This window comes from Phallusia mammillata, chromosome 6 (genome assembly GCF_965637545.1).
Source record: "Phallusia mammillata chromosome 6, kaPhaMamm4.hap1.1, whole genome shotgun sequence".
In the NCBI taxonomy this organism is placed as follows: Eukaryota; Metazoa; Chordata; class Ascidiacea; order Phlebobranchia; family Ascidiidae; genus Phallusia; species Phallusia mammillata.
This window is the reverse complement of record NC_137257.1, coordinates 14,554,479-14,573,922: the sequence shown is the minus strand read 5'-3', so window position 1 is coordinate 14,573,922 and position 19,444 is coordinate 14,554,479. Positions and strand designations below refer to the sequence as shown.

Here is a 19,444-nt window from a genome sequence, read left to right as displayed (position 1 = left end):
GTGTTTACTAGATGTATTTTAGAGTTGACCTGTGAAAACCGTTTTCATTTAACTTATACCGCTTGTGATCTGGAGCCTGTATATGCTACAAGGGTCGTCAGCGCGAAAAATCATTTTAAAGCGGTCATGCCCTTCGTTCGCTTATGATGTACGCCTCTCATTTATCATGTGGTGGTTAGATTCTAAAGATATTTTTTATGCGTTTACTAGATGTAGTTTAGAGTTGACCTGTGAAAACCGTTTTTGTTTACATCAAGCCCTTTGTGATTTTAAACCAGTTAATACTAGTACTTAAAATGATGAAATAACAAATGCACAGTTAAGGGCAACATTTTATTAATAAAAAAATAAAGCACCTCATAAACCCAATTTCCACACAATAACATACTCATATTGGGTGCCACAGTTATATGAAAGAAGAAATAAATGTGAAGAGGATAAATAATTAGAAGATTGATTTATCAAGCAAAAACCTGCATTTACAATGAGTACACTAAAAAGGGGTCATCAAGTGAACAGACTGAGAAACAAAAAAGGTGAAACAACATTGTTCAGCTGAAAATGCAATGTGCTGCGAGTTACTGAAATAAAATTAAACCAGCTACCATGTGAAAGATGAGGTTGTATCAAACAAGCTATCATAGAGATTACTGGTTGAAAATAAAGGTTTTTCATTCCTGTCTGATGAATCACTTTTACTGAAAGAGTCTACATCAAAGTGAAAATGTATAAATATTTACCCAAAAGATGCTTTTTTAACGACGCCATGATTATGTCATGTAGGTAAGACAGCGTTAATACCAACAAATCATTGAACACATCTAACATAACAAGTTTGCTTTAAATTGGGCACAAGAATTGTTAAATAAACCTGCCTTCGGGTAGTACAGCGGCAAAAAACACACATATTTCGATTCATGTAAAACTGAAGTGTGTGGTGAATATCTTAAAATAAAATGTTCCCCTGCAAGTGAGGAAAGAAGCATTTTGTATGCATCAATGATTTAGCTGACACTTCAGTGAGCTCATTTCACCCACACCATTCTTCCACAATCAATTACTTTCTTCCATGTTGTCCAAGGCAATCTTGAATTACCTTTGGAATGATTGTGCTGCTTTTTTCTGCTTCTATTCAGTTTTCCAGATGTTGAACTGCAACAAAAAATAAAAGAAAAAGTGTAGGCAACATTTAATTTGACAAGTAGGAGTTTACACAAAAATGCTTGAGTTAGGCCAGTAGAAATGAAAGCCAATGTTTTACAAAACCAGGATTACACTAGAGATGAGCTACCATATTTTTAAACATGCCTAAAAAAATAACAAATTACCATCTGCTAAAATAATAGAAACAGTTGAGAATGACAAGCATATCATGACAATTGACAACCACTTACCATGTATCATTGCTTTTCAAATCCAATGTCCCAAGTCCTTTATTTGATAGTGTGCTAGGCCTTAGTTTGCTTCACGAAGCACTAGAAATGCTTCCCCCACCCTGAACTGTCACTTTTCATTACTCCATTTGTTATCAGAACATGGATGCCTATTAGATACAACAACCTTGGCCCATTTTGTATTTTACAGTTTACAATCGAGGAGAATCTGGTACTGCTGCTATTTCACTGCTTAAAATGCGTTTGCTTTTGTCATAACAGTTCACATTTAACTGCCAATTTCATGTAAAACTCATTTCACCTGCGATTATTTCCACAGAAAATATGATATTTTTCAATAAAAAATAAATTTAATGCTTCACTACCATTGCCGATAAAATCGGGCTGTGTTATAACACATGTTCTAAAATTATAACACCGCCCGATAAGAAACGGGGATTTTTTCATAACACAAGCGCTTCTAATCGAGCACTTGTTGACGAATCGGGTGAACTTTTCTGTAATGTCTAATCCGTTTTTTTTTTATCAAAAATCTACCCTATGTTGACAGTTTAAAATGAGTAACTTTGGAAAGAATATGCTGGTCTTCGTTCATGCTTGACGTTTTGTCTGTCTAGAGTTCCTGGTCGGGATCAAAGTCCTTAAACATCAGTTCATCCTTTATGCATCCTTTAATATGTGAGGTAAAACCACGCTAAAATCAGTTCAACGCGTTCAAAGAAGGACTAAAAAAATAAAACCTACATTAAATACTCTCCAACAGCACAATAGCAACCAAACGTAGAAATATTACACACAAAAGATGCATAAACCGACCACACACGATCAGTTTTGTCGTTTGTTTGCTCCTAAAGCAACCAAATCAATGCAAGCATCCGACAAGCGTGCAGAGTTAATCAGGCGTGACGGAAACAATAGCTGGACTACCATGTTAGTATACTATGATGCGATCAACTTTTTTAAAATTTTAAGTTCTGTTTCGCAAGTGTAGCTTGTTTTTATTAGTATTGCTCACAGTTAAGCCAGTTTAAGCGTATGTAGCATATGCAGGTTTAATAGTATAGCATTGCTTAGAGTAATGCGAGCGTTAGCGTATTATGCATTAAGTTTTAGTAGTCACTTTTTAATACTAATGGCTATTAAAATTTAAAAAAATCTTGAGTTGTTGTCTAGACAAAAAACCATAGACCTTTACAGTTGCAGCTAAAATTCACAAAATAGAAACGCTATATTTCGTTAAAGAACTTGCTGGTTTGGTAGCAACAAAAGAAAGTACCGAAATGTTTTTGGAGGAAAAAACCTCAGCAGAAGAATAGTCAAATTGGCTTGGATAAAGACATGGAGTGTACAGTCTTTCTGTGAAATTTCTGATACAAGGTGGAATTCCAAGTTGTCTTTGTACCAGCAAGTTGTCTTTGTACCAGTTTGACCATGCTTTTTGTGGAAAAATTGGTTTAGTCAACTAATCTGACGCCTGTTAAACCAAATTTTTGACCTTGTATCAAGCCAAATTGACGACAGCTATGCCAATGAAATTACCCACAGTTTATAAGCCCTTATTTATACAGATTTAATTTCCAATGAATGTGTATCAATCATTTTGCAGTCCTAAAATTCCAACATGAAACCAGTGCAAACAAACTTAACAACTGCAAGCAAATAGGACCAAGTTGCTTGTAACAGATGAACAAGTGCAGTTGCCAACAAACACCCTTATCCAAAGCACACCTTGTGTACTATTTCAGGAATTGAGTGCTGTATCATTGTAGGACATTTATTTGTTGCCACATGGAAGTATGCTTTAGCCTTGAGCAATTTCGTCAACTTTATGTTTGTGTTATTATTACTTGATCATGAACAAATCCTAACATAATAGAACAATCTTCACAAGAGATGGTATATATTTGTGGATCAAATCAGAAAAAAAGAACCTTTACATTGCCAAAACATTTTTTTAATGACAACAAGTTCAAGGCAGCCATCAGTCTAGTTTTGACACCTATATAAACAAAATTAGTTTTTGACAAGGATATTATAGTGAGTCTTTATATGGGAGACAAACATGTATACACAAGCATACTACACTACAGTGTAATATAGAATGATGGTATTTCATTTTGTTATTTCCAACTATTAACCACAAACGCTTTTGTTTACACATTTAAAATATCTTTTACAGTTTACAGAACCTCAGGATTTGATACATGTATTTTGCACCACCTTAAAAGAGTGCTTTTTGGAAGGAGGTGCAGAGGCAATATTGTTCTGTACTTGCCCAAAAAAATTTTAGGACAGATTGGAGAGGTCAACAAATGAACTGACTTGGGCCCATATGTTATTTAAACACTAAATGCACAAATTTAACACTTGGTTACAAGAAAATAACACAGTATTTGACCTGGGTTTTTGTGTAATCCAAAGGTTGTTAGCAACAAAAGATGTCTCAAACTCATTACAGAATTACAAGTACACTGCAAAAAATAATGGCTCACTATTGAGCCAAAACGACCAACCTTTAACTGTACTGACTCAATTTTTTTCTTTTTTGGCTCATAAATGAGTCAGTATCTGGAAATTGACAATTTGGCTTGATCTTAACAATAAGGTATGGCTCATTTTGAGATAAACATTTTGGCTTACTTTGACATCAATATTTGGCTCAGGTTGAGCCTTGGCTTATTATAACTGATTTTTCATTTGTTTTATAACAAGCCAGCATTGACTCAAATATATGCTTTACAAAGTTGCGACTGAAAATGGCTCAAACTGAGGCAATTTTTGGCTAGAAACGAGCCAAACCATTTTTAGTTTAGAAACTTTCAGTGTGAAAGTAGAAACATGACTCATTACAAGCCGATACTGGACACTGGAGTGATATAAGCCATGGTTAAAAAGTTTAAAATGAGCCATCTCAAGTCATTTTTGGCTTGAATTTAGCCTTTTTTCATTTTTCGGATTCGCAGAGGCCAGTGTTTTTTTAAGGTGTTTTGGGGGACCGAAATGGTCCCCCAAATTTCTCCAGCGGTTTCCCAAAATTTGCCAGTAGCCTAATAAATAATTCGTTTAAGCAAATATGGCTATTTTTTGGTATTTAAATGAAACACTTGCGGTCTCTTAAAACTACTTAGCGGTCACCCAAACCAAACCTTAAAAAAACCCTGCGTAGAGCCATTATTTTTGTGAGGTTAAGCACTAAGCAGTATGTTGATTTCAAATATTTATGTCATTTAAAATGTGCTAAGTGATGGCGAATATAGGTATTTTTAGCTATACATAGCCTTTTAAAAGTATATTATATATGAAAGACCACCCTATTTATTGTCATTACATGCATGCATTGTATTTTAGTAAACATGTACACTTCTATCTTGCTGCTTGCTTTATCCGCGCTGTTGTTTTCAAATGCGCTGGTATCTAAAACAAAATCGCATATATTTTGCTAAAAGTAGCCTGTGTGCATAATATCTGCAATTTTACAAAGAGAAAAATATAATCTCCCTAGTTTATTGCAATACATTATATTATGTTCATTACCTGCACTTTTGATGTACTGAATGCTTCCATTTTCGCCATGTTTTCAAAATAAAGTATTATTTAGACTTGAAGAGGCAGTGACGACCTTACAACATCGAAAATACGCAAAGTAAACCACTACGCAACGGCCTACATGACGTAACAAAAGTCCGCAAAAATCTGTCCCTGTGATTGGTTAAAAAATCCCCATATGCGAAATAGATTACATTTTGGAAATATGCCACGCTTGATTAACACTGCACGCTTGTCTGCGGTGGCCCAGAAGTGCAAAACACAAAACTCGTGACACACGCAAAACCTGTGACACACCCCAAAATCAGAACACAAAAACCATGACACACACCAAAGTCAGAACACAAAAGTGTTGCAAAACTCATGCGGCCCGCGGGCCGCGAGTTTGATACCCCTGCATTATAATGTTGTATTGGGTACTGTTCTTTGAAAATCGTAAATACAAGTTGCTTTTGTATGTTCTGACTTCGGTGCGTGCCGCGACGACTTTTGTGTTCTGACTTTGGTGTGTGTCACGACTTTTGTGTTCTGAGTTTGGTGTATGTCACGACTTTTGTGTTCTGACTTTGGTGTGTTACGACTTTTGTGTTCTGACTTTGGTGTGTGTCATGGTTTTTGTGTTCTGACTTTGGGGTGTGTCACAGGTTTTGCGTGTGTCACGAGTTTTGTGTTTTACACTTCTGGGCCACCGTACTTGTCGGATGCTTGCATTGCGTTGGGTGCTTTAAGAGCAAGAAAGTGACAAAACTGAGCTTGTGTGGTCGCTTTTATGCATCTACCATGTGTAATATTACTATGTGTGGTTGGAAATCGAGTGCTGCGAAGCAAAAAGTTATTTGAAAAAAGTTCAAGGCACCAAAACAATTTCTAGACATCATAAACAAGTAATAAACTGGTGCAGAAAAATCAGTCAAATGCTGTGATAAGTAATAGAGTATTTGGAAGGTGATGTTTTGTTCAAGGCAAAAAAACACCTGAAATGCTTGAGAGAAAGTTTTTAGTCCACAAGCCAGACTTTTTTTGTGCATTGCAAAAGTTTTTCAATGATCCTCATTATGAGTTTCCAAAATAAGACGTGTGATATTCTGGAAGTTGATATGGTTAAAGAGAAAGTACCCAATATGTTTTAATATTTCGTGAATTTAATTATTTATTTCTTGTCGTTCATGTTTGCCAAAAAGCTGTTTTCTAAAATGTTCCAAAGGTCTACCAAGCAAACCAAAGGGTTAAGAGGGGAACTAAAAAATAAATCAAAATGCAACTGTCAAAAATGTCTGTACTTTCTGCACAATGTGCTTCTTTTTTCAAATTACAAAATATGGAAACCACTTCACGTTAGTTTTTTAATAATAATGTTATAGCTAACAGTAGGCTACTCTGAAAATCATATCCGAGTGCAGTATAAATCCATTGGGTAATTTACTAGTTAGGATTTTGAAAACAGAAGCTGTAGAAGTAGACAGTGCACACTGATTCGACCTATAAGGTCTCATCAGTGCAGCTGATGAAAAGATATGTGCCATATTGGTTGGTGTAGCCATCTAATGGCCCTCCAGTTTGTTGGGAGCAACAGGCAGAACATTAATGCCTCACCAAATCTGTTCAATACCACAAATGGGTATAAACCACAGAAAAAACTGAATTTTAAATGTCCAAGCAACTGCTGGGGAACCAAAGTGATGGCAATATGATTACTATGCCAATAGATAGATGATAAGTATACTAAGCTGCAAATACTGCTCACTGTTTTGACCTGTAAGGTCTCATCAGTGCACCTGATGACAAGACACAGGCCATGTTGGCTAGTTATGTAACAGGCTGAAAAACCTTGCCTCGCCAATTCGGTTCATTGCCGCAAGTTAAAAGCAATTCCTACAAAAAAGATGCCTGTTTATAAGTTTAAAAAAATACACTTCAAAGAGTTTATTCGATTGAAAGTTAAAAACGTTTTAATGGCTCTACATACATTAAACAATAAACCCAATAACTAAAAAACTTGAAAACAGACACGGATTTGTCGCGTACTAGGGTTGAATTATACGGTTAACGGATAACCAGTTAACCGATTACCCGAAGAGTTTTTTGCTATCCGATATCCGGATTTTTTTGTGTCGGTTAACCGGATAACAAAAGAATAGTGCTGCGTAAACGTTGTATGCATTTTAACATAATTTTATATGACACACAGTTAATGTACAGTGATAGATGCAACAGACGAATTTATGTTTATCCTAATTAATACGAATATTTACTTTATTGTGCATATTCCCTAATGATGTTAAAATTCACGAGATAATTGAAGTCACACTAATAAAATATAAAATGCATCCATTGTAAGGCGATTCGCTCGGAAGGATGAATTCTGATATTTGACTGTAGGGCAATACCGTATTTGCTCGATTGTAAGCCGCCCTCGATTGTAAGCCGCATGTTGAGGTGTTAAAAAAATAATGTAAGCCGCCCTCGATTGTAAGCCGCACGCTGGAATTTTAGATACGATTGTTTCCTAATACATCTTTCTGTAGTTATATGGTATGACTATTTGCCCATATCTGTTAGTTACGTTGATAACTGTACCCGACAGAACGTATATCAACGTATAATCTGTACACGCATACATGTGTTGAACCCAAAATACGTTAAAAAGTTGAAGTGTAGAAATTATATCGGTATAAAATAAAAATGTAAGCCGCCCTCGATTGTAAGCCGCCCTCGATTATAAGCCGCACAAACGGCAGCTAAAAAACAATATAAGCCGCGGCTTACAATCGAGCAAATACGGTATGTGAAACAACTGATATATCGTTCTATTTCAGAACTACACTGCTTAAGCAGTAAATGCGTAAATTTGATATATATATATATGGCAGTGGTTCTCAAAGTATGGGTCGCGACCCAAACATGGGTCGCGCAGGGTCAAAAATGGGTCGCGCTATGGTGATTCAATTCTGCCCAAACGAACTATTAGTGCATTAAGTAAACACAAACGAATTTACTTAATGTAGTAGTAAAGTCACCTCACTCGACCACCTTGTACAGTAAAATGAACTAAACATTGCAACATACAAACAATAGCCTTCCAACTTTACTGTTACGCACATGGAGATTGTAACGTCACAGAATGGGGAATAAAAGTTAATCAAGCGAAACTGAACCTGGAGATGTAACAGTTAGCGTTTAAAGATGAGTAAGTATTCGTACAGGAAACATTTTTAGATTTGGGATTCACTTCTATCAATGATTATGGTGCTGCAAAGCCTCAATGTGTTGTGTTTAGTAGTGTTATCGAATCGAGCTCGTTAAGCCTGCAGCTATTTTCACATGGGCAAACTCCTATGCGGCGACGACGACGACATGGCCTCGAAATTGCCGTTCGTCTTGTTAATACATTATTTGACGTTTGAGGCTTGGGTCGTGAGATGTTCATAATACTCAGATTTGGGTCGCGGTCAAAAAAGTTTGAGAACCACTGATATATGGTGTAAATTATGAACACTAAAATGAAATCTGTGGCACTATTGGATGATTTTGTAATAAACTTATTATTATCCGGTTAACCGGATAGCTAAATTCAAAATATCCGTATATATCCGTTATCCGGATAGTGGAAATTATTGATATCCGAACCAACCCTACCACGTACCTCATACAAAACTTCAGGCGACGTGCAGTGTTAGTCATGCGTAACCGAAATGCGCAGGATAATAAAAGAAACGAGAGGAAATGAGTATACTATCATGTCACAACGTCGGAATTGCCAGAAGAGCTCTACAGAGTTGATAAAGCACAGTTTCGTCATAACATTAAGCTCGGTCGCTGGTTTAAAAGAGGTGACTTTAGTGAACTAGCGCAGTTGGCTAAGCGAAATTTAGTAAGTGTGCACAGAACGGCAGAAGAGAGATTGTTCATAGCTCAGTAAAAACTTACACTCAATATTGTTTCGGGTAGGTGTACTTAAATTATGTTCCTACTTGGATATATTTCGAATTGATCTCCACTATTGCCGAAAACCTAAACTGCTTTTAAGCAAATTACAAATTCTACCCTTGATTCGAGACAAGAGGATTGCATGTTTTATGTCAGTTTTCAAGTGGTAAATAAAAATTTTAGTTCGAAAACACTTTTTCCTGATCAATTTACTGACAAGTACTGAATGTCTGGTAAGTTATTAAAGAAAATAGTTTCTAATTGTTAAACAAGTATAAACGTCAAAAAAATGGTTTGCGAATCAAACTGAACCTAACGATCATTCAGTGTGCGTATATATACACTCTATAGCAGTGCTTTTCAACCGGGTGTATTGTACACCCCAGGGTGTACCATAATTTTTAAAGGGTGTACCACTTTGATGGGGTGTACTGGGGTGTACCAGACACAAAATATAATATACCTATGACTAGGTATCACAATAGGCAGGTTTCAGTTTTAGAACAGACTGACTGGAGTGTACAATATATGGCACCACATGCATCTCAAGTGTACGTAGATTTTAAGCTGCAAAACTCTTTTTGTGACGTCATAGTTTAATATTTCACTTCATAATCGTTGTTAATGGTAGTTCTTTTTGAAGTAGAAAGTGGATTATGGCTTGTTGGTATTTTGCTCATCATTATTTCTGTTAGGACCACAGAATCAGTGTGTTACAGGGTTGAATAAATTTTTCACTGGGGTGTACAAATTTTGAGTTAACGTTAAAAGGGTGTACCGCTTCAAAAAAGGTTGACAAGCACTGCTCTATAGTCTATATAACATCAGGAGTCAGAATTCATATAAACTCAATTATGCTTTTCTGACAAATATATTGTTTGTGCCGACGTTCCGGCGTCCTGTTCAGATCAGGGAGTCGAACCGGAACTGAACCCGAACCCGCGAACCGGTTTGAGCGGTTAATTTCATTAAACCCGAACCCGAACCGCTAATTACGATTTTCTAAAAACCCGAACCGGAGTTGAACCCTATATTTTGTTTGGCGTTGGACCCGAACCGGAACTGAACCAGTAAAAAATGCAGTCTGTTTTATATTTTGCGATTTTTTTTTCAAAATAGCGCACTTAAGAATACGCGAGATAACACTTATAGGGCGTGTCAAAAATAACAGTGCACGGTCAAAAATCTTGTGCGTTTGATAAGGCCAGGAAGATGATAGATAGAATTAAATTAAAACGAATGAAAATTTGAACCGGTTTAAAAACCGCAAACCGGTTCAGACCGGATAATTTGCCCAAACCGGAACAAAACCCGAACCCGAAAATACACATTTTTAAAAACCTGAACCGAACCCGAACCCTTAAAAACAAAACGAAGTGAACCCGAACCGAACCTGAACCCGTATGACAAGCGGTTCGACTCCCTGGTTCAGATCGTCTATCAATCCATTTTGCTCTCTCTGCTTACAGATGCACAAAGGTTTTTCAGCTTAGAAGTTCAATGCTGGGCCAGTCTTGTGAATCAAAGTCTTTAATTTTTTTTATAAACGGATAACATTTTCGTTCTCATAGTGTCCAATGAGCATAAAAAACAAACTTACCATAAATTTGTTGTTTGAGTATTGATTGTTGGAAAAATAATAATTAGCAAGACGTTTTAACGTGGAGGTGTATGAAACGGTGCTTCGGGCGAACAACGTATGGACCTTAGGCAATACTGAAACATTGATCCTTGTAAACAAACCCATGCTAACCTCTATACGCAGTTTTTTCGAGCGACCAGATAGTTGAATAGCCGCCGATGGACGCACAGATAATTTAAGAAGCGTCCAAATTAACTATAACTTACAAATTACAAAAAATGGTTAGGAGAATTAGGTAGCTAGTTAGTTTGTAAAATCTAACTTAATAGTTTTCAAGCTTAAAACTATCTAAAATTTCGATGTTTTCTTTTTCTTGTAGGATTGCATTTGATGTAACGTTAAATATGAGTTTTCTGAAAACGTGGCTTCCTCGCATTGTATGGGCCGATATATTGCTGACTGTTGCAGTAATTGGCCTTCTTCCGCAGTATCCTAAATGGCTGCCAGGTAATAACTTTACTTATGTCTCCTCATATTTGTCACCTAAACGTAGCTCTTTTTGCATCCTCCGAAATTTTTCGTGAAATAATCTGCAATTTGCATGAGAAATATTTTACTCTTCGATTGAAATTCGATTTTACTTTCTTAAAGCAAAAAAAAAAAAACAAAAAAAACAATAGCTTTTAACAAGCAATAATGCATAAAGTTTTCTATGGATTGTTACTTACTTTTTTGAATATTTTGTATGTTTCAGGATACAATTTTAAGCAGAGATGTAAATCAGGATGACTTTAGGCTTTAGTTTATATAAAACAGGCCTAAATCGACAAGACTTAACACTAGATCGCATTTATTTCGAAATTTCATTTTGGTAAGTCTGACTTTCGGGCAAGTTTTTGGGTTCGTGGCGGGTTTCGCACTTGTACTTTTCGGTTCGGGTCCCTGTTCAGGCCCGCTTATTACAATTTTTATTTTAAAATAACTAAAAAGTTGTTGATTAGTTTGAAAAACAACCTTCTGAAATTTCACGATAACAAAACTGTACGAATTGTTTACTTTTTTGTAGGTTTTACACCGATGTTTTCATTCAGGAAAAAGTATCCAGTTGATGTTTCACCAAATGTCGCAATGGTAATATTAATTGTTTCAAACATATTTTTGCTGCTTCGCACATTATTCCGTGCTCGTTGTAACTTCTATTTATTTTATTGCAATATATAGGTTCCACGGTTATCACAATTTTGTTTTGAAAGTAAATGATATGGAAAATTGGGAATGAAACTGTTTTTTGTTTAAAAAGTTATGTTCTTTTAAATATAGAAACAACCATATCTAGGCTTAAATGTTTATGGCTGTTCGGTCAAACAATTTTCCGGTGTTTCATAGTCACTCAGCTTCGTTTAAATATTCATTGGAATAAGAATTGAATTCCCAGCAATCGTAACGAGTAACATTTTGTTGACACATAACGTTACTTCCTGCTTTAAGACATAGGTGCGCAATATTTATCCCTTAAGGCAGTAGTTCTCAAACTGTGCGTCGCGACGCCCTGGTGCGTCGTTTCAATTTTCCAAGGGCGTCGCAGAATAGTTCCGTTTTGTGAGTTTTTGTTGTTGTATCAATAAACACAACTTTAATAATAAGTTTCCGTATTAACTTTTATTTACTGGTGCGTCGCAAGTCCAGAAAACTTTTCCAGAGGCGTCGCAACACAAAAAAGTTTGAGAACCACTGCCTCAAGGTTAAAATACAACCAATATGATTAGAATAGGCAGCAGCCACTTTATTTTACAAAAGTTGCCTTCACTTTGTTGCGTACGAAACGCTTATTCGCTTACAGTTTTTGCTAGATCTCAAAAAAGTACCACCGAACGCATTAATTATTTAGATACAAACACTAAAATTACCTGCTAACACTTAACAAAAAGTATTTAATGGGTCACAGTTTACTTAAAACTAAAAAGTCCGCGCGCGACCGCACTTTTATATAATGGTTTATGACCAGCGGTCACAAGTTAACTACACCTGCTTTAAAGATGTTTACATTATATCGGTAACATAACTTGTTTTACAGATGGTGACAACTTGGGTTATGATGTTAGGCTCATTGGCGGCATCTTATGTCGTTTTTAGTCGTAGTTCTCCGAAAGTTATGAAGCTTTTTCCGATGGTATGTTTTTAAACATAGCCTAGACTAGAGACAAATGGTGAAGGAATGTATAAAAAAAATTTGTTCTTATTTGACGGTGTGCTTTCTAAATTTGAACGTGGTTCAGTATTGCTTGTCCTAACTTTTGTGGACCTAACTCACTGTATTACAGTAACTTTCAGACCATTTCAATGGTGACAATATAGCTAACATGTAATATTGTCCAGTCTTAACGTCGTGTGTTTATGTGCAGACTTTTCATGTTTCTGCGTTTCCCGCTGTAGCGATTTCAATTGCACCCTGGATTTTCATATACGGACATGAGAAATTCTTGGCTTCGGCTGCAATTCTTCTTGTGGCTTCTATTCTTTTTATCACTGCACTTGCTGCTTCTGCCAAGAAACGAGCTTCGACTAACATTGAACCGGGTTCAAATGAGCTCTGGTGGTATGATAGGACTACATTGGACGGAATAGCAATTTGCAGTGTTTGGTATACTAACACGGTAGTAACCTTTGGATCAAGGTCGCTTGGGTATAAAGATGGCCCGAGCGAATTTGCCCAACTAAGCGGTTAGTAAAATTCGATACAAAAAGTTTCTTTTTGAATTTAGAAATCAGCGTCGGGCATACTTTTTAGGGCCAGTATGTGCTGGGTTCCGGCTTCAGTTTAGGTCTTTGTGTCGTATTTTTACCATGGTGAACCCATTTTTTTATAAAACATATTCGAACCTTAATTTTCTTCCTTAATGCGGCTCTATTGCAACAAAATTTCGGCTTTAGGTACGTTTTCTGAATCTTTGGGGTTCAAACAGGCTTTGGGCCCTAACTCCCTCGCTAAAATGTGTTTGGAATAGCTTGAAGGAAATCGTTTGCAATCCATTGATAAACACTAGACCATTATTTCAGGATGGTGTAATCCAAATGCAGAGTGTACAGCATACCTCTTGTCCTTGTATGTGATATATGTACTGGCTTGGATATTCCTAGATCTTTATTATTGCCCACACATCACCAAGAACATCAAAGCAATGTATCCTATGATTTGCTACACAAGCACTGCAGTCTTCATTCAATCATATCCATTTTCAAATGGTAATGTTTGTATCTTGTGAAACGATTCAAAGATTTAACGATGTAAATTTGTTGCAGGTATTCCTTTTAATCATTTGATTCACATGGTCATTATGGTCGTTGCCCTTTTTGTTGGAATTTTAAGGCATGCTTTGCAGAAAAACACTTTTAGAGATAAGAAAGCAATGTAAAGATTTTTTTTCCAAATGAAAGTACTGCTTTGTTAAAAGACAGCCAGTCTCAATTAAATGTGACTTGAGTATTTGGAATAAATTTTAAAGCAAGACTGTCGAGCTATACAGTATATCACTCGCTTTACCACTAAAACTATAGAAATGTATAGAACTGATTTTACCTTTGGAGCTTGCCTCAGCAAATGGGGGTTACCTCAGTATTGGGAGTTACCTCAATATATTCACATGTTTAAAAAATCGTAAAATGAACAAAAATGTGCTGTATTTGTGTTTTACGGTTGCTATTGATCTGAAACATATGCAAGAATAATTTTTTTTAAACATATGCAAAATAAACCGCCTTTGGTGTTAAAACGGTGCACAAATGTTTTGATTATTCAGTAAATAATGGTTTGTTAATATCAAACTCTTGCACTCCAATTGAAACATAGCTTGCAAGTTAGGCATGCGTAGATATTTTGGTCAACTCTTGCCTGTACTGTGATTCGATATGTGAAATATGTTTTTTTATGCATAGAGGGAGATCACTGCTTGACGCATGGACAGGCGTTTTACGAGGCAGTCTTTTTGATGATTAGACATCAGCGCAGTAATGCTATATGTGGTTTCATTAAGTTAACACGCTTATTTTCAGTTTTCGCCAAGGTTTTGTATCTTATAAGTGATTAAACGTTATTTTGGTATTGTACATTTTAGGCAAACGTTGTTGATTAATATGAAGGTAAAAAACTACATGTTTTCCAAAGATGAAATAAAATGTCATTAAATGGTCATCGACAAGTTGGCCGCCTTATGACGACTGAAGGTCAACTTGTAGGAAACGCAGAACACAGTTGAGAATGATTTTTTTGTCACAACATAGCTTCTTTAATTTTTGCACATATACTCCAGAAACAATACGTAAGATAAATATTATAGGTTGGGATATTAAAGGACTGCGTGCTATTAAAAACCGTGTCAAAAGATCTTTAAACGGTCGTTCGGCGACTACACTGCGATATAGGCTACTGAAGAACAATTAATTTTATATGACAATAATGATGCAAAAAGAATGCGGACAAAACTTTTTTAAAGTTAGGGTAATGCTTTCTAGTAATTTGTCCTCAAGAATCTAAAAATAACCGCAACATTTGTTTTCCGTAAATCCGCACAAACACGCGTGTGGGGACCCATTCGTTTTTGTTTACAAAAACAATCATATATGTAGATCAAATGATGTGTATAGTAAATTGGTAAATATCGTATAGAATATATAAAATGGAAGTATATCAGAAAGCCACCTTTCTAGTTTAAAATTCCTTTGTTTAACTTGAAACAAACATGGACGTTGTTTTGTAACGCGTTTTTGAGTTGCTGTAAATAGATGACCGTATTGTTATTGTGAGAATTATGCATTATGGGTCCCTTTCCCTGAACACATCTTGTTTTTGTCTATATTTTTTTTCTTTTTTTCCGACTAACGCGGATTCGTTCCCACGTTTTGGTCAAGAAAGAATGGTTCAAACTTTTTCAAATTTACACACATTATAGATATTGGTCTAAAGATGGTCCATGTGAATTTTGACCCCGTTTGATCCCTCGGTTTATCCTCAGCTCCCCAAAACGTGAAATTTTTAAAACGGCTGTACTTGCTAAAGCAGATGATTCTGGAGTTTCATACTTTTTTGATTGGTACATTGTAGCGTATTTTTTGAAGTATTTTGTAACTTGAAGTTGTATATATCCATTTTCACCCCTTTACCCCCAAATATTTGTTTGTTTGTTCACATGTTAATGAGGTCAGAAACACAAGACTTAACCTGCTGAAATTTTAAACAGCTGTGAATACGGTGCTCCTTGTTGGCTGTTAACAATTTCAGTGCAATCGGCTCAGTAATTACTCTTACAGCCCCAAATATGTTTTTACATGCTGTCTTTTGTCAAATTTATGCTCGCTCAGTGCACAGCTGACGCAATGGGAGTGATTGACGATAGTGGCACATGGAAAAAATGCCTCTGCTTCACACATGAACGCAGTCGTCACTTGACCATTTTCTCACTGGTTGGAATTAAGATGTTACGATGTTAGTTATATTGCTCTGTGAACGTTAATGTAGGTCAACTTATTCGTGTTTCAAAACGCAGAGCGACAACGCAGCACAATTTGTAACACCTGTGTAACGTGACTTCTCAAACTGTAAGCGTTAATAAAACTGTTTCAGAACAGGTTTTGGACATAAAAAGCCCAGCTAACCAATCGTATTGTTGTTGTTTTTTTGTTTTTTTTCACGGGGTTCGAACCCAGGACCCAATCGTATTGTTGGTATGTAGAAACTTAACGGCGCCAGGGAACGCTTTGTGCGGATTAAACATCATAATTCAACAAACAAAGAGCTAGTAAGGAAAAAAATGTTATAACTTTTTTAAAAGTTATAGTTGAACTCATCCATTTTCCACCTCGTGAAAACAACGCGCAACTCCATGTGGAAAAAAGCCAAATTGGGCGCGAAAAGCGCAAACCTGCCCACTGAAAAGCGAATATTTTGGCCTCGCGCATAACTGAACGTGCTATCAGGCAATCTTTTTGCACTGTGCAATTAAGATATGCTTATAGATCATTTAAAAACGTTAGTTATGCAATTGTTGTATCACGCAGTTTTGCGTCTTATGGCGGTTAACGACAGGCCCCTCCTGCAGCGATCGGCGCCATATCTTTATCTAACAACATTCACACGCCGCGAAACAATGATCGCTGACGGAAGCAATGATTGTGTCCTATTTTTACTGTTACCCAATCGCATATGCACATGTGTGGGGACCCATTAGATTATGCTTGCAGAAACAATTATGTTATAAAGTGCCAGGAAAAAGATAGGGACCCAATGAAATGTAGGTGCCAAATATATATCCATTATAAATATAGTAAATGGTATATGTGATACATCGTTAAACATGATGTAGTATATATAAACTGGCAATATATAGGAAAACCACTACTCTAGTTAGAAATAGGTTTTGTACATATAAGTTCACACCGCAAATACTCAGTAGGCGCTTTGTTACGTCACAAAAGTAAATTTGCAGTAGTAATTTGTTACTTTGTGCTGGTATTTGCTCTCATTTTTGTAAATAAAACGCTGTTATGGCCTAATCAACAATTAATTTAGCCTCAACTTTTTGCTTCATATTGATTCCAAAGAGTGGCATTGGATCAAGTTTACAAATGGTGCTTAATTAATGTTCAGTAAAAAATCATACCCAAAACACGATAAAAACGCACAACATGGACTCGCAAAAATGCAAGTTATCCTTTGGTAATAAGCACATATTCTTGTATCATATTGCTAATTTGTATTAAAATGGTAGAACTCGAGATTATCTCAAAAGTCGATCTTGAGTCAAAAAGGTTATGGGCGCCCTTGATTTGATATTATGGTTGTTAACGGTTGCTCGAAGAGCTGTTTTCGACACGATTATTGAAAGTAAACGGTTACACTAAATGCTAGATAGGAACTCGTCAATAAAATTTAAAACTTAGTACGTTTATCATTTACCAACAATTGGTAACAGACGATGTGTTTCTTGTTTGTTGATTTTCCACACTGTCATTTTTGTTAGCCACTTATGGCAAAAATGCATTGCGGGCAATGGTGATGGAGTGGCAAAATGTCGATACCGCTTGTCAGATGGGTTTAGGTTCGGTTCGGGTTTTGTTTTCAAAGGGTTCGGTTTCGGTTCAGGTTTTCAAAAATGTATATTTTCGGGTTCGGGTTTTGTTCCGTTTTGGGCAAATTATCCGGTCCTAACCGGTTTGCGCTTTTAAACCGGTTCAAATTTTCATTCGTTTCAATTTAATTCTACCCATCATCGGCCTTGGTCTTATCAAACTCCAAAAGAAGTTTGGCCGTGCACTATTATTTTTGACACGCCGTATACGTGTTATCTCGTGTGTTCTTCAGTGCGCTGTTTTGAAAAAAAAACACGAAATATAAAACAGACTACAATTTTTACTGGTTCGGTTCCGGTTCGGGTCCAATGCCAAACAAAATATGGCGTACGTTCAACTCCGGTTCGGGTTTTTAGGAAATCGTAATTAGCGTTTCGGGTTCGGTTCGGGTTTAATCAAAATTAACCGCTCAAACCGGTTCGCGGGTTCGGGTTCAGTTCCGGTTCGACTCCCTATGATCCCCATTGCCCGCAATGCATTTTTGGAGCTTCCTTGAGCAGCCGGCCGCCATTACGCTTCAAATTGCTTCAAAAATCACAAACCGTTCAATGGAGTAACGCAATCCAGTGTTTATAGACATAAAATGATGAGGTAGGCTAAAATCATTTCAGAAAACTATCGATAAATTTTGGCGCACAATACTACAACATATGGTCAATATTTCATTTCTACAAACACATTTTTACAAAATTTATGCCTTGATGGAATAAGTTGTTTAAGCCAGTGGTTCTCAAACTTTTTTTGTTGCGACGCCTCCGGAAAAGTTTTCTGGACTAGCGACGCACCATCAAATAAAAGTTAATGAGGAAACTTTTTATTAAAGTTGTGTTTATTGATACAACAACAAAAAGCCACGAAACGAATATTCTGCGACGCCCTTGGAAAATTGAAACGACGCACCAGGGCGTCGCGACGCACAGTTTGAGAACTACTGGTTTAAGCAATCAAATGAAAATATATCTGACTAAACAGCAACAATGAATCAATGTGGTATGATTGCTGCGCTGCATTAGTGGATGCAGCGAAGCATAACGAAATGTATATTCTCGCTACGTCACCAATTTAATAAGTGCGTCATGAATCCAAGCGACCACACAACACATCCATTTGGCAACCTTGGTTGCAGTGTGGTGTACGCTTGTTGTAAGCTTATAGTTTTGCATCCTTTTTTTTAAAGTTTTGTGGATCCCTCTCAGACCTCAGTGTTTATTGTAACTAACAATGCATCTGTCTCTTTTGACCATATAAAATCTAAACGAGTGGTATGCTCTTTGTAAGTTTATGGATAAAAGTGCCAAGCGCTATGGTACACCACCCGAAAGGTCGATTGGGTTAAGTAGTTGTGTTTTAGTTTTAGTCTAGATCAGGGTTCTACGTTGGGGGCGATTGTGACAATGTTTGGAGTTAGGGGGCGATTTTTAAATCATATAGGCACTAGGCATGACTTAGCTCAGTACAATTTACAGAATTTTTTTAATAATGTTTAGTGGCGACTTTCTAGTTTAGGTTTAGATCAATGTTTCCCAACCGGGGACAGAGCGCACACATCATACTGTCGGAACCAGAATGCACTGGCTTAGTCAAAACAGTTTATGGGTGTAAAAGCAAATGATTACTATTGAAATAAGAGTGTTTGTTGTAATGTTTTAACTTTCAATGAACAAACAACCGAACAAAAGCAAAAATGGTGTTGTAATAAGGTTGATTTTGTTCAAATGTTTGTGGGTGTAAAAGGGACCAATAATGTCAGCAATAACCTGTTTGTTTTAATGTTATGGTGCTGGACATGCAAGTGGATATTTTTAGGATTCATGGAAACCTAGCTTGTACTAATCAGTTTCCCTTGCGAAGTTATAATCAGTTTTAGTCTTTT

The 19,444-nt window shown here is 36.4% G+C and overlaps 1 protein-coding gene and 1 long non-coding RNA gene across 4 annotated transcripts; one reads left to right on the top strand and one right to left on the bottom strand.

Moving 5' to 3' along the window:
- Positions 1–314: 314 nt before the first annotated feature.
- On the bottom strand, positions 315–5,253 carry LOC145232939 (uncharacterized). 2 transcript variants are annotated; one of them, XR_013860971.1, is made up of 3 exons: positions 4,929–5,027; positions 1,395–4,808; positions 315–1,152 (listed from the first exon to the last, which is right to left on the bottom strand). It is a non-coding gene; the product is annotated as an uncharacterized LOC145232939 (long non-coding RNA). The 2 variants fall into 2 exon arrangements; XR_013860970.1 differs by having other exon boundaries at positions 1,395–5,253.
- Positions 5,254–10,809: 5,556 nt separating this feature from the next.
- Positions 10,810–14,553, top strand: LOC145233831 (uncharacterized). 2 transcript variants are annotated; one of them, XM_080098613.1, is made up of 7 exons: positions 10,894–10,956; positions 11,204–11,320; positions 11,516–11,580; positions 12,524–12,619; positions 12,852–13,170; positions 13,507–13,692; positions 13,750–14,553. In XM_080098613.1, the coding sequence occupies exons 3-7, from the start codon at positions 11,527–11,529 to the stop codon at positions 13,860–13,862; spliced, it is 768 nt and encodes a 255-aa protein (XP_079954739.1). In that variant the 5' UTR covers positions 10,894–10,956; positions 11,204–11,320; positions 11,516–11,526; the 3' UTR covers positions 13,863–14,553. The 2 variants fall into 2 exon arrangements, with proteins under 2 accessions (XP_079954738.1, XP_079954739.1); XM_080098612.1 differs by lacking the exon at positions 11,204–11,320 and having other exon boundaries at positions 10,810–10,956.
- The last annotated feature ends 4,891 nt before the right edge of the window (positions 14,554–19,444 follow it).

Bases quoted from the DNA above. Each gene is read 5' to 3' on its own strand.
- LOC145233831 (XM_080098612.1), top strand. From the start codon at position 10,854: ATGAGTTTTCTGAAAACGTGGCTTCCTCGCATTGTATGGGCCGATATA. The intron at 10,957-11,515 runs GTAATAACTTTA...ACTTTTTTGTAG, and splicing joins GTATCCTAAATGGCTGCCAG to GTTTTACACCGATGTTTTCA. The intron at 11,581-12,523 runs GTAATATTAATT...CTTGTTTTACAG, and splicing joins TTTCACCAAATGTCGCAATG to ATGGTGACAACTTGGGTTAT.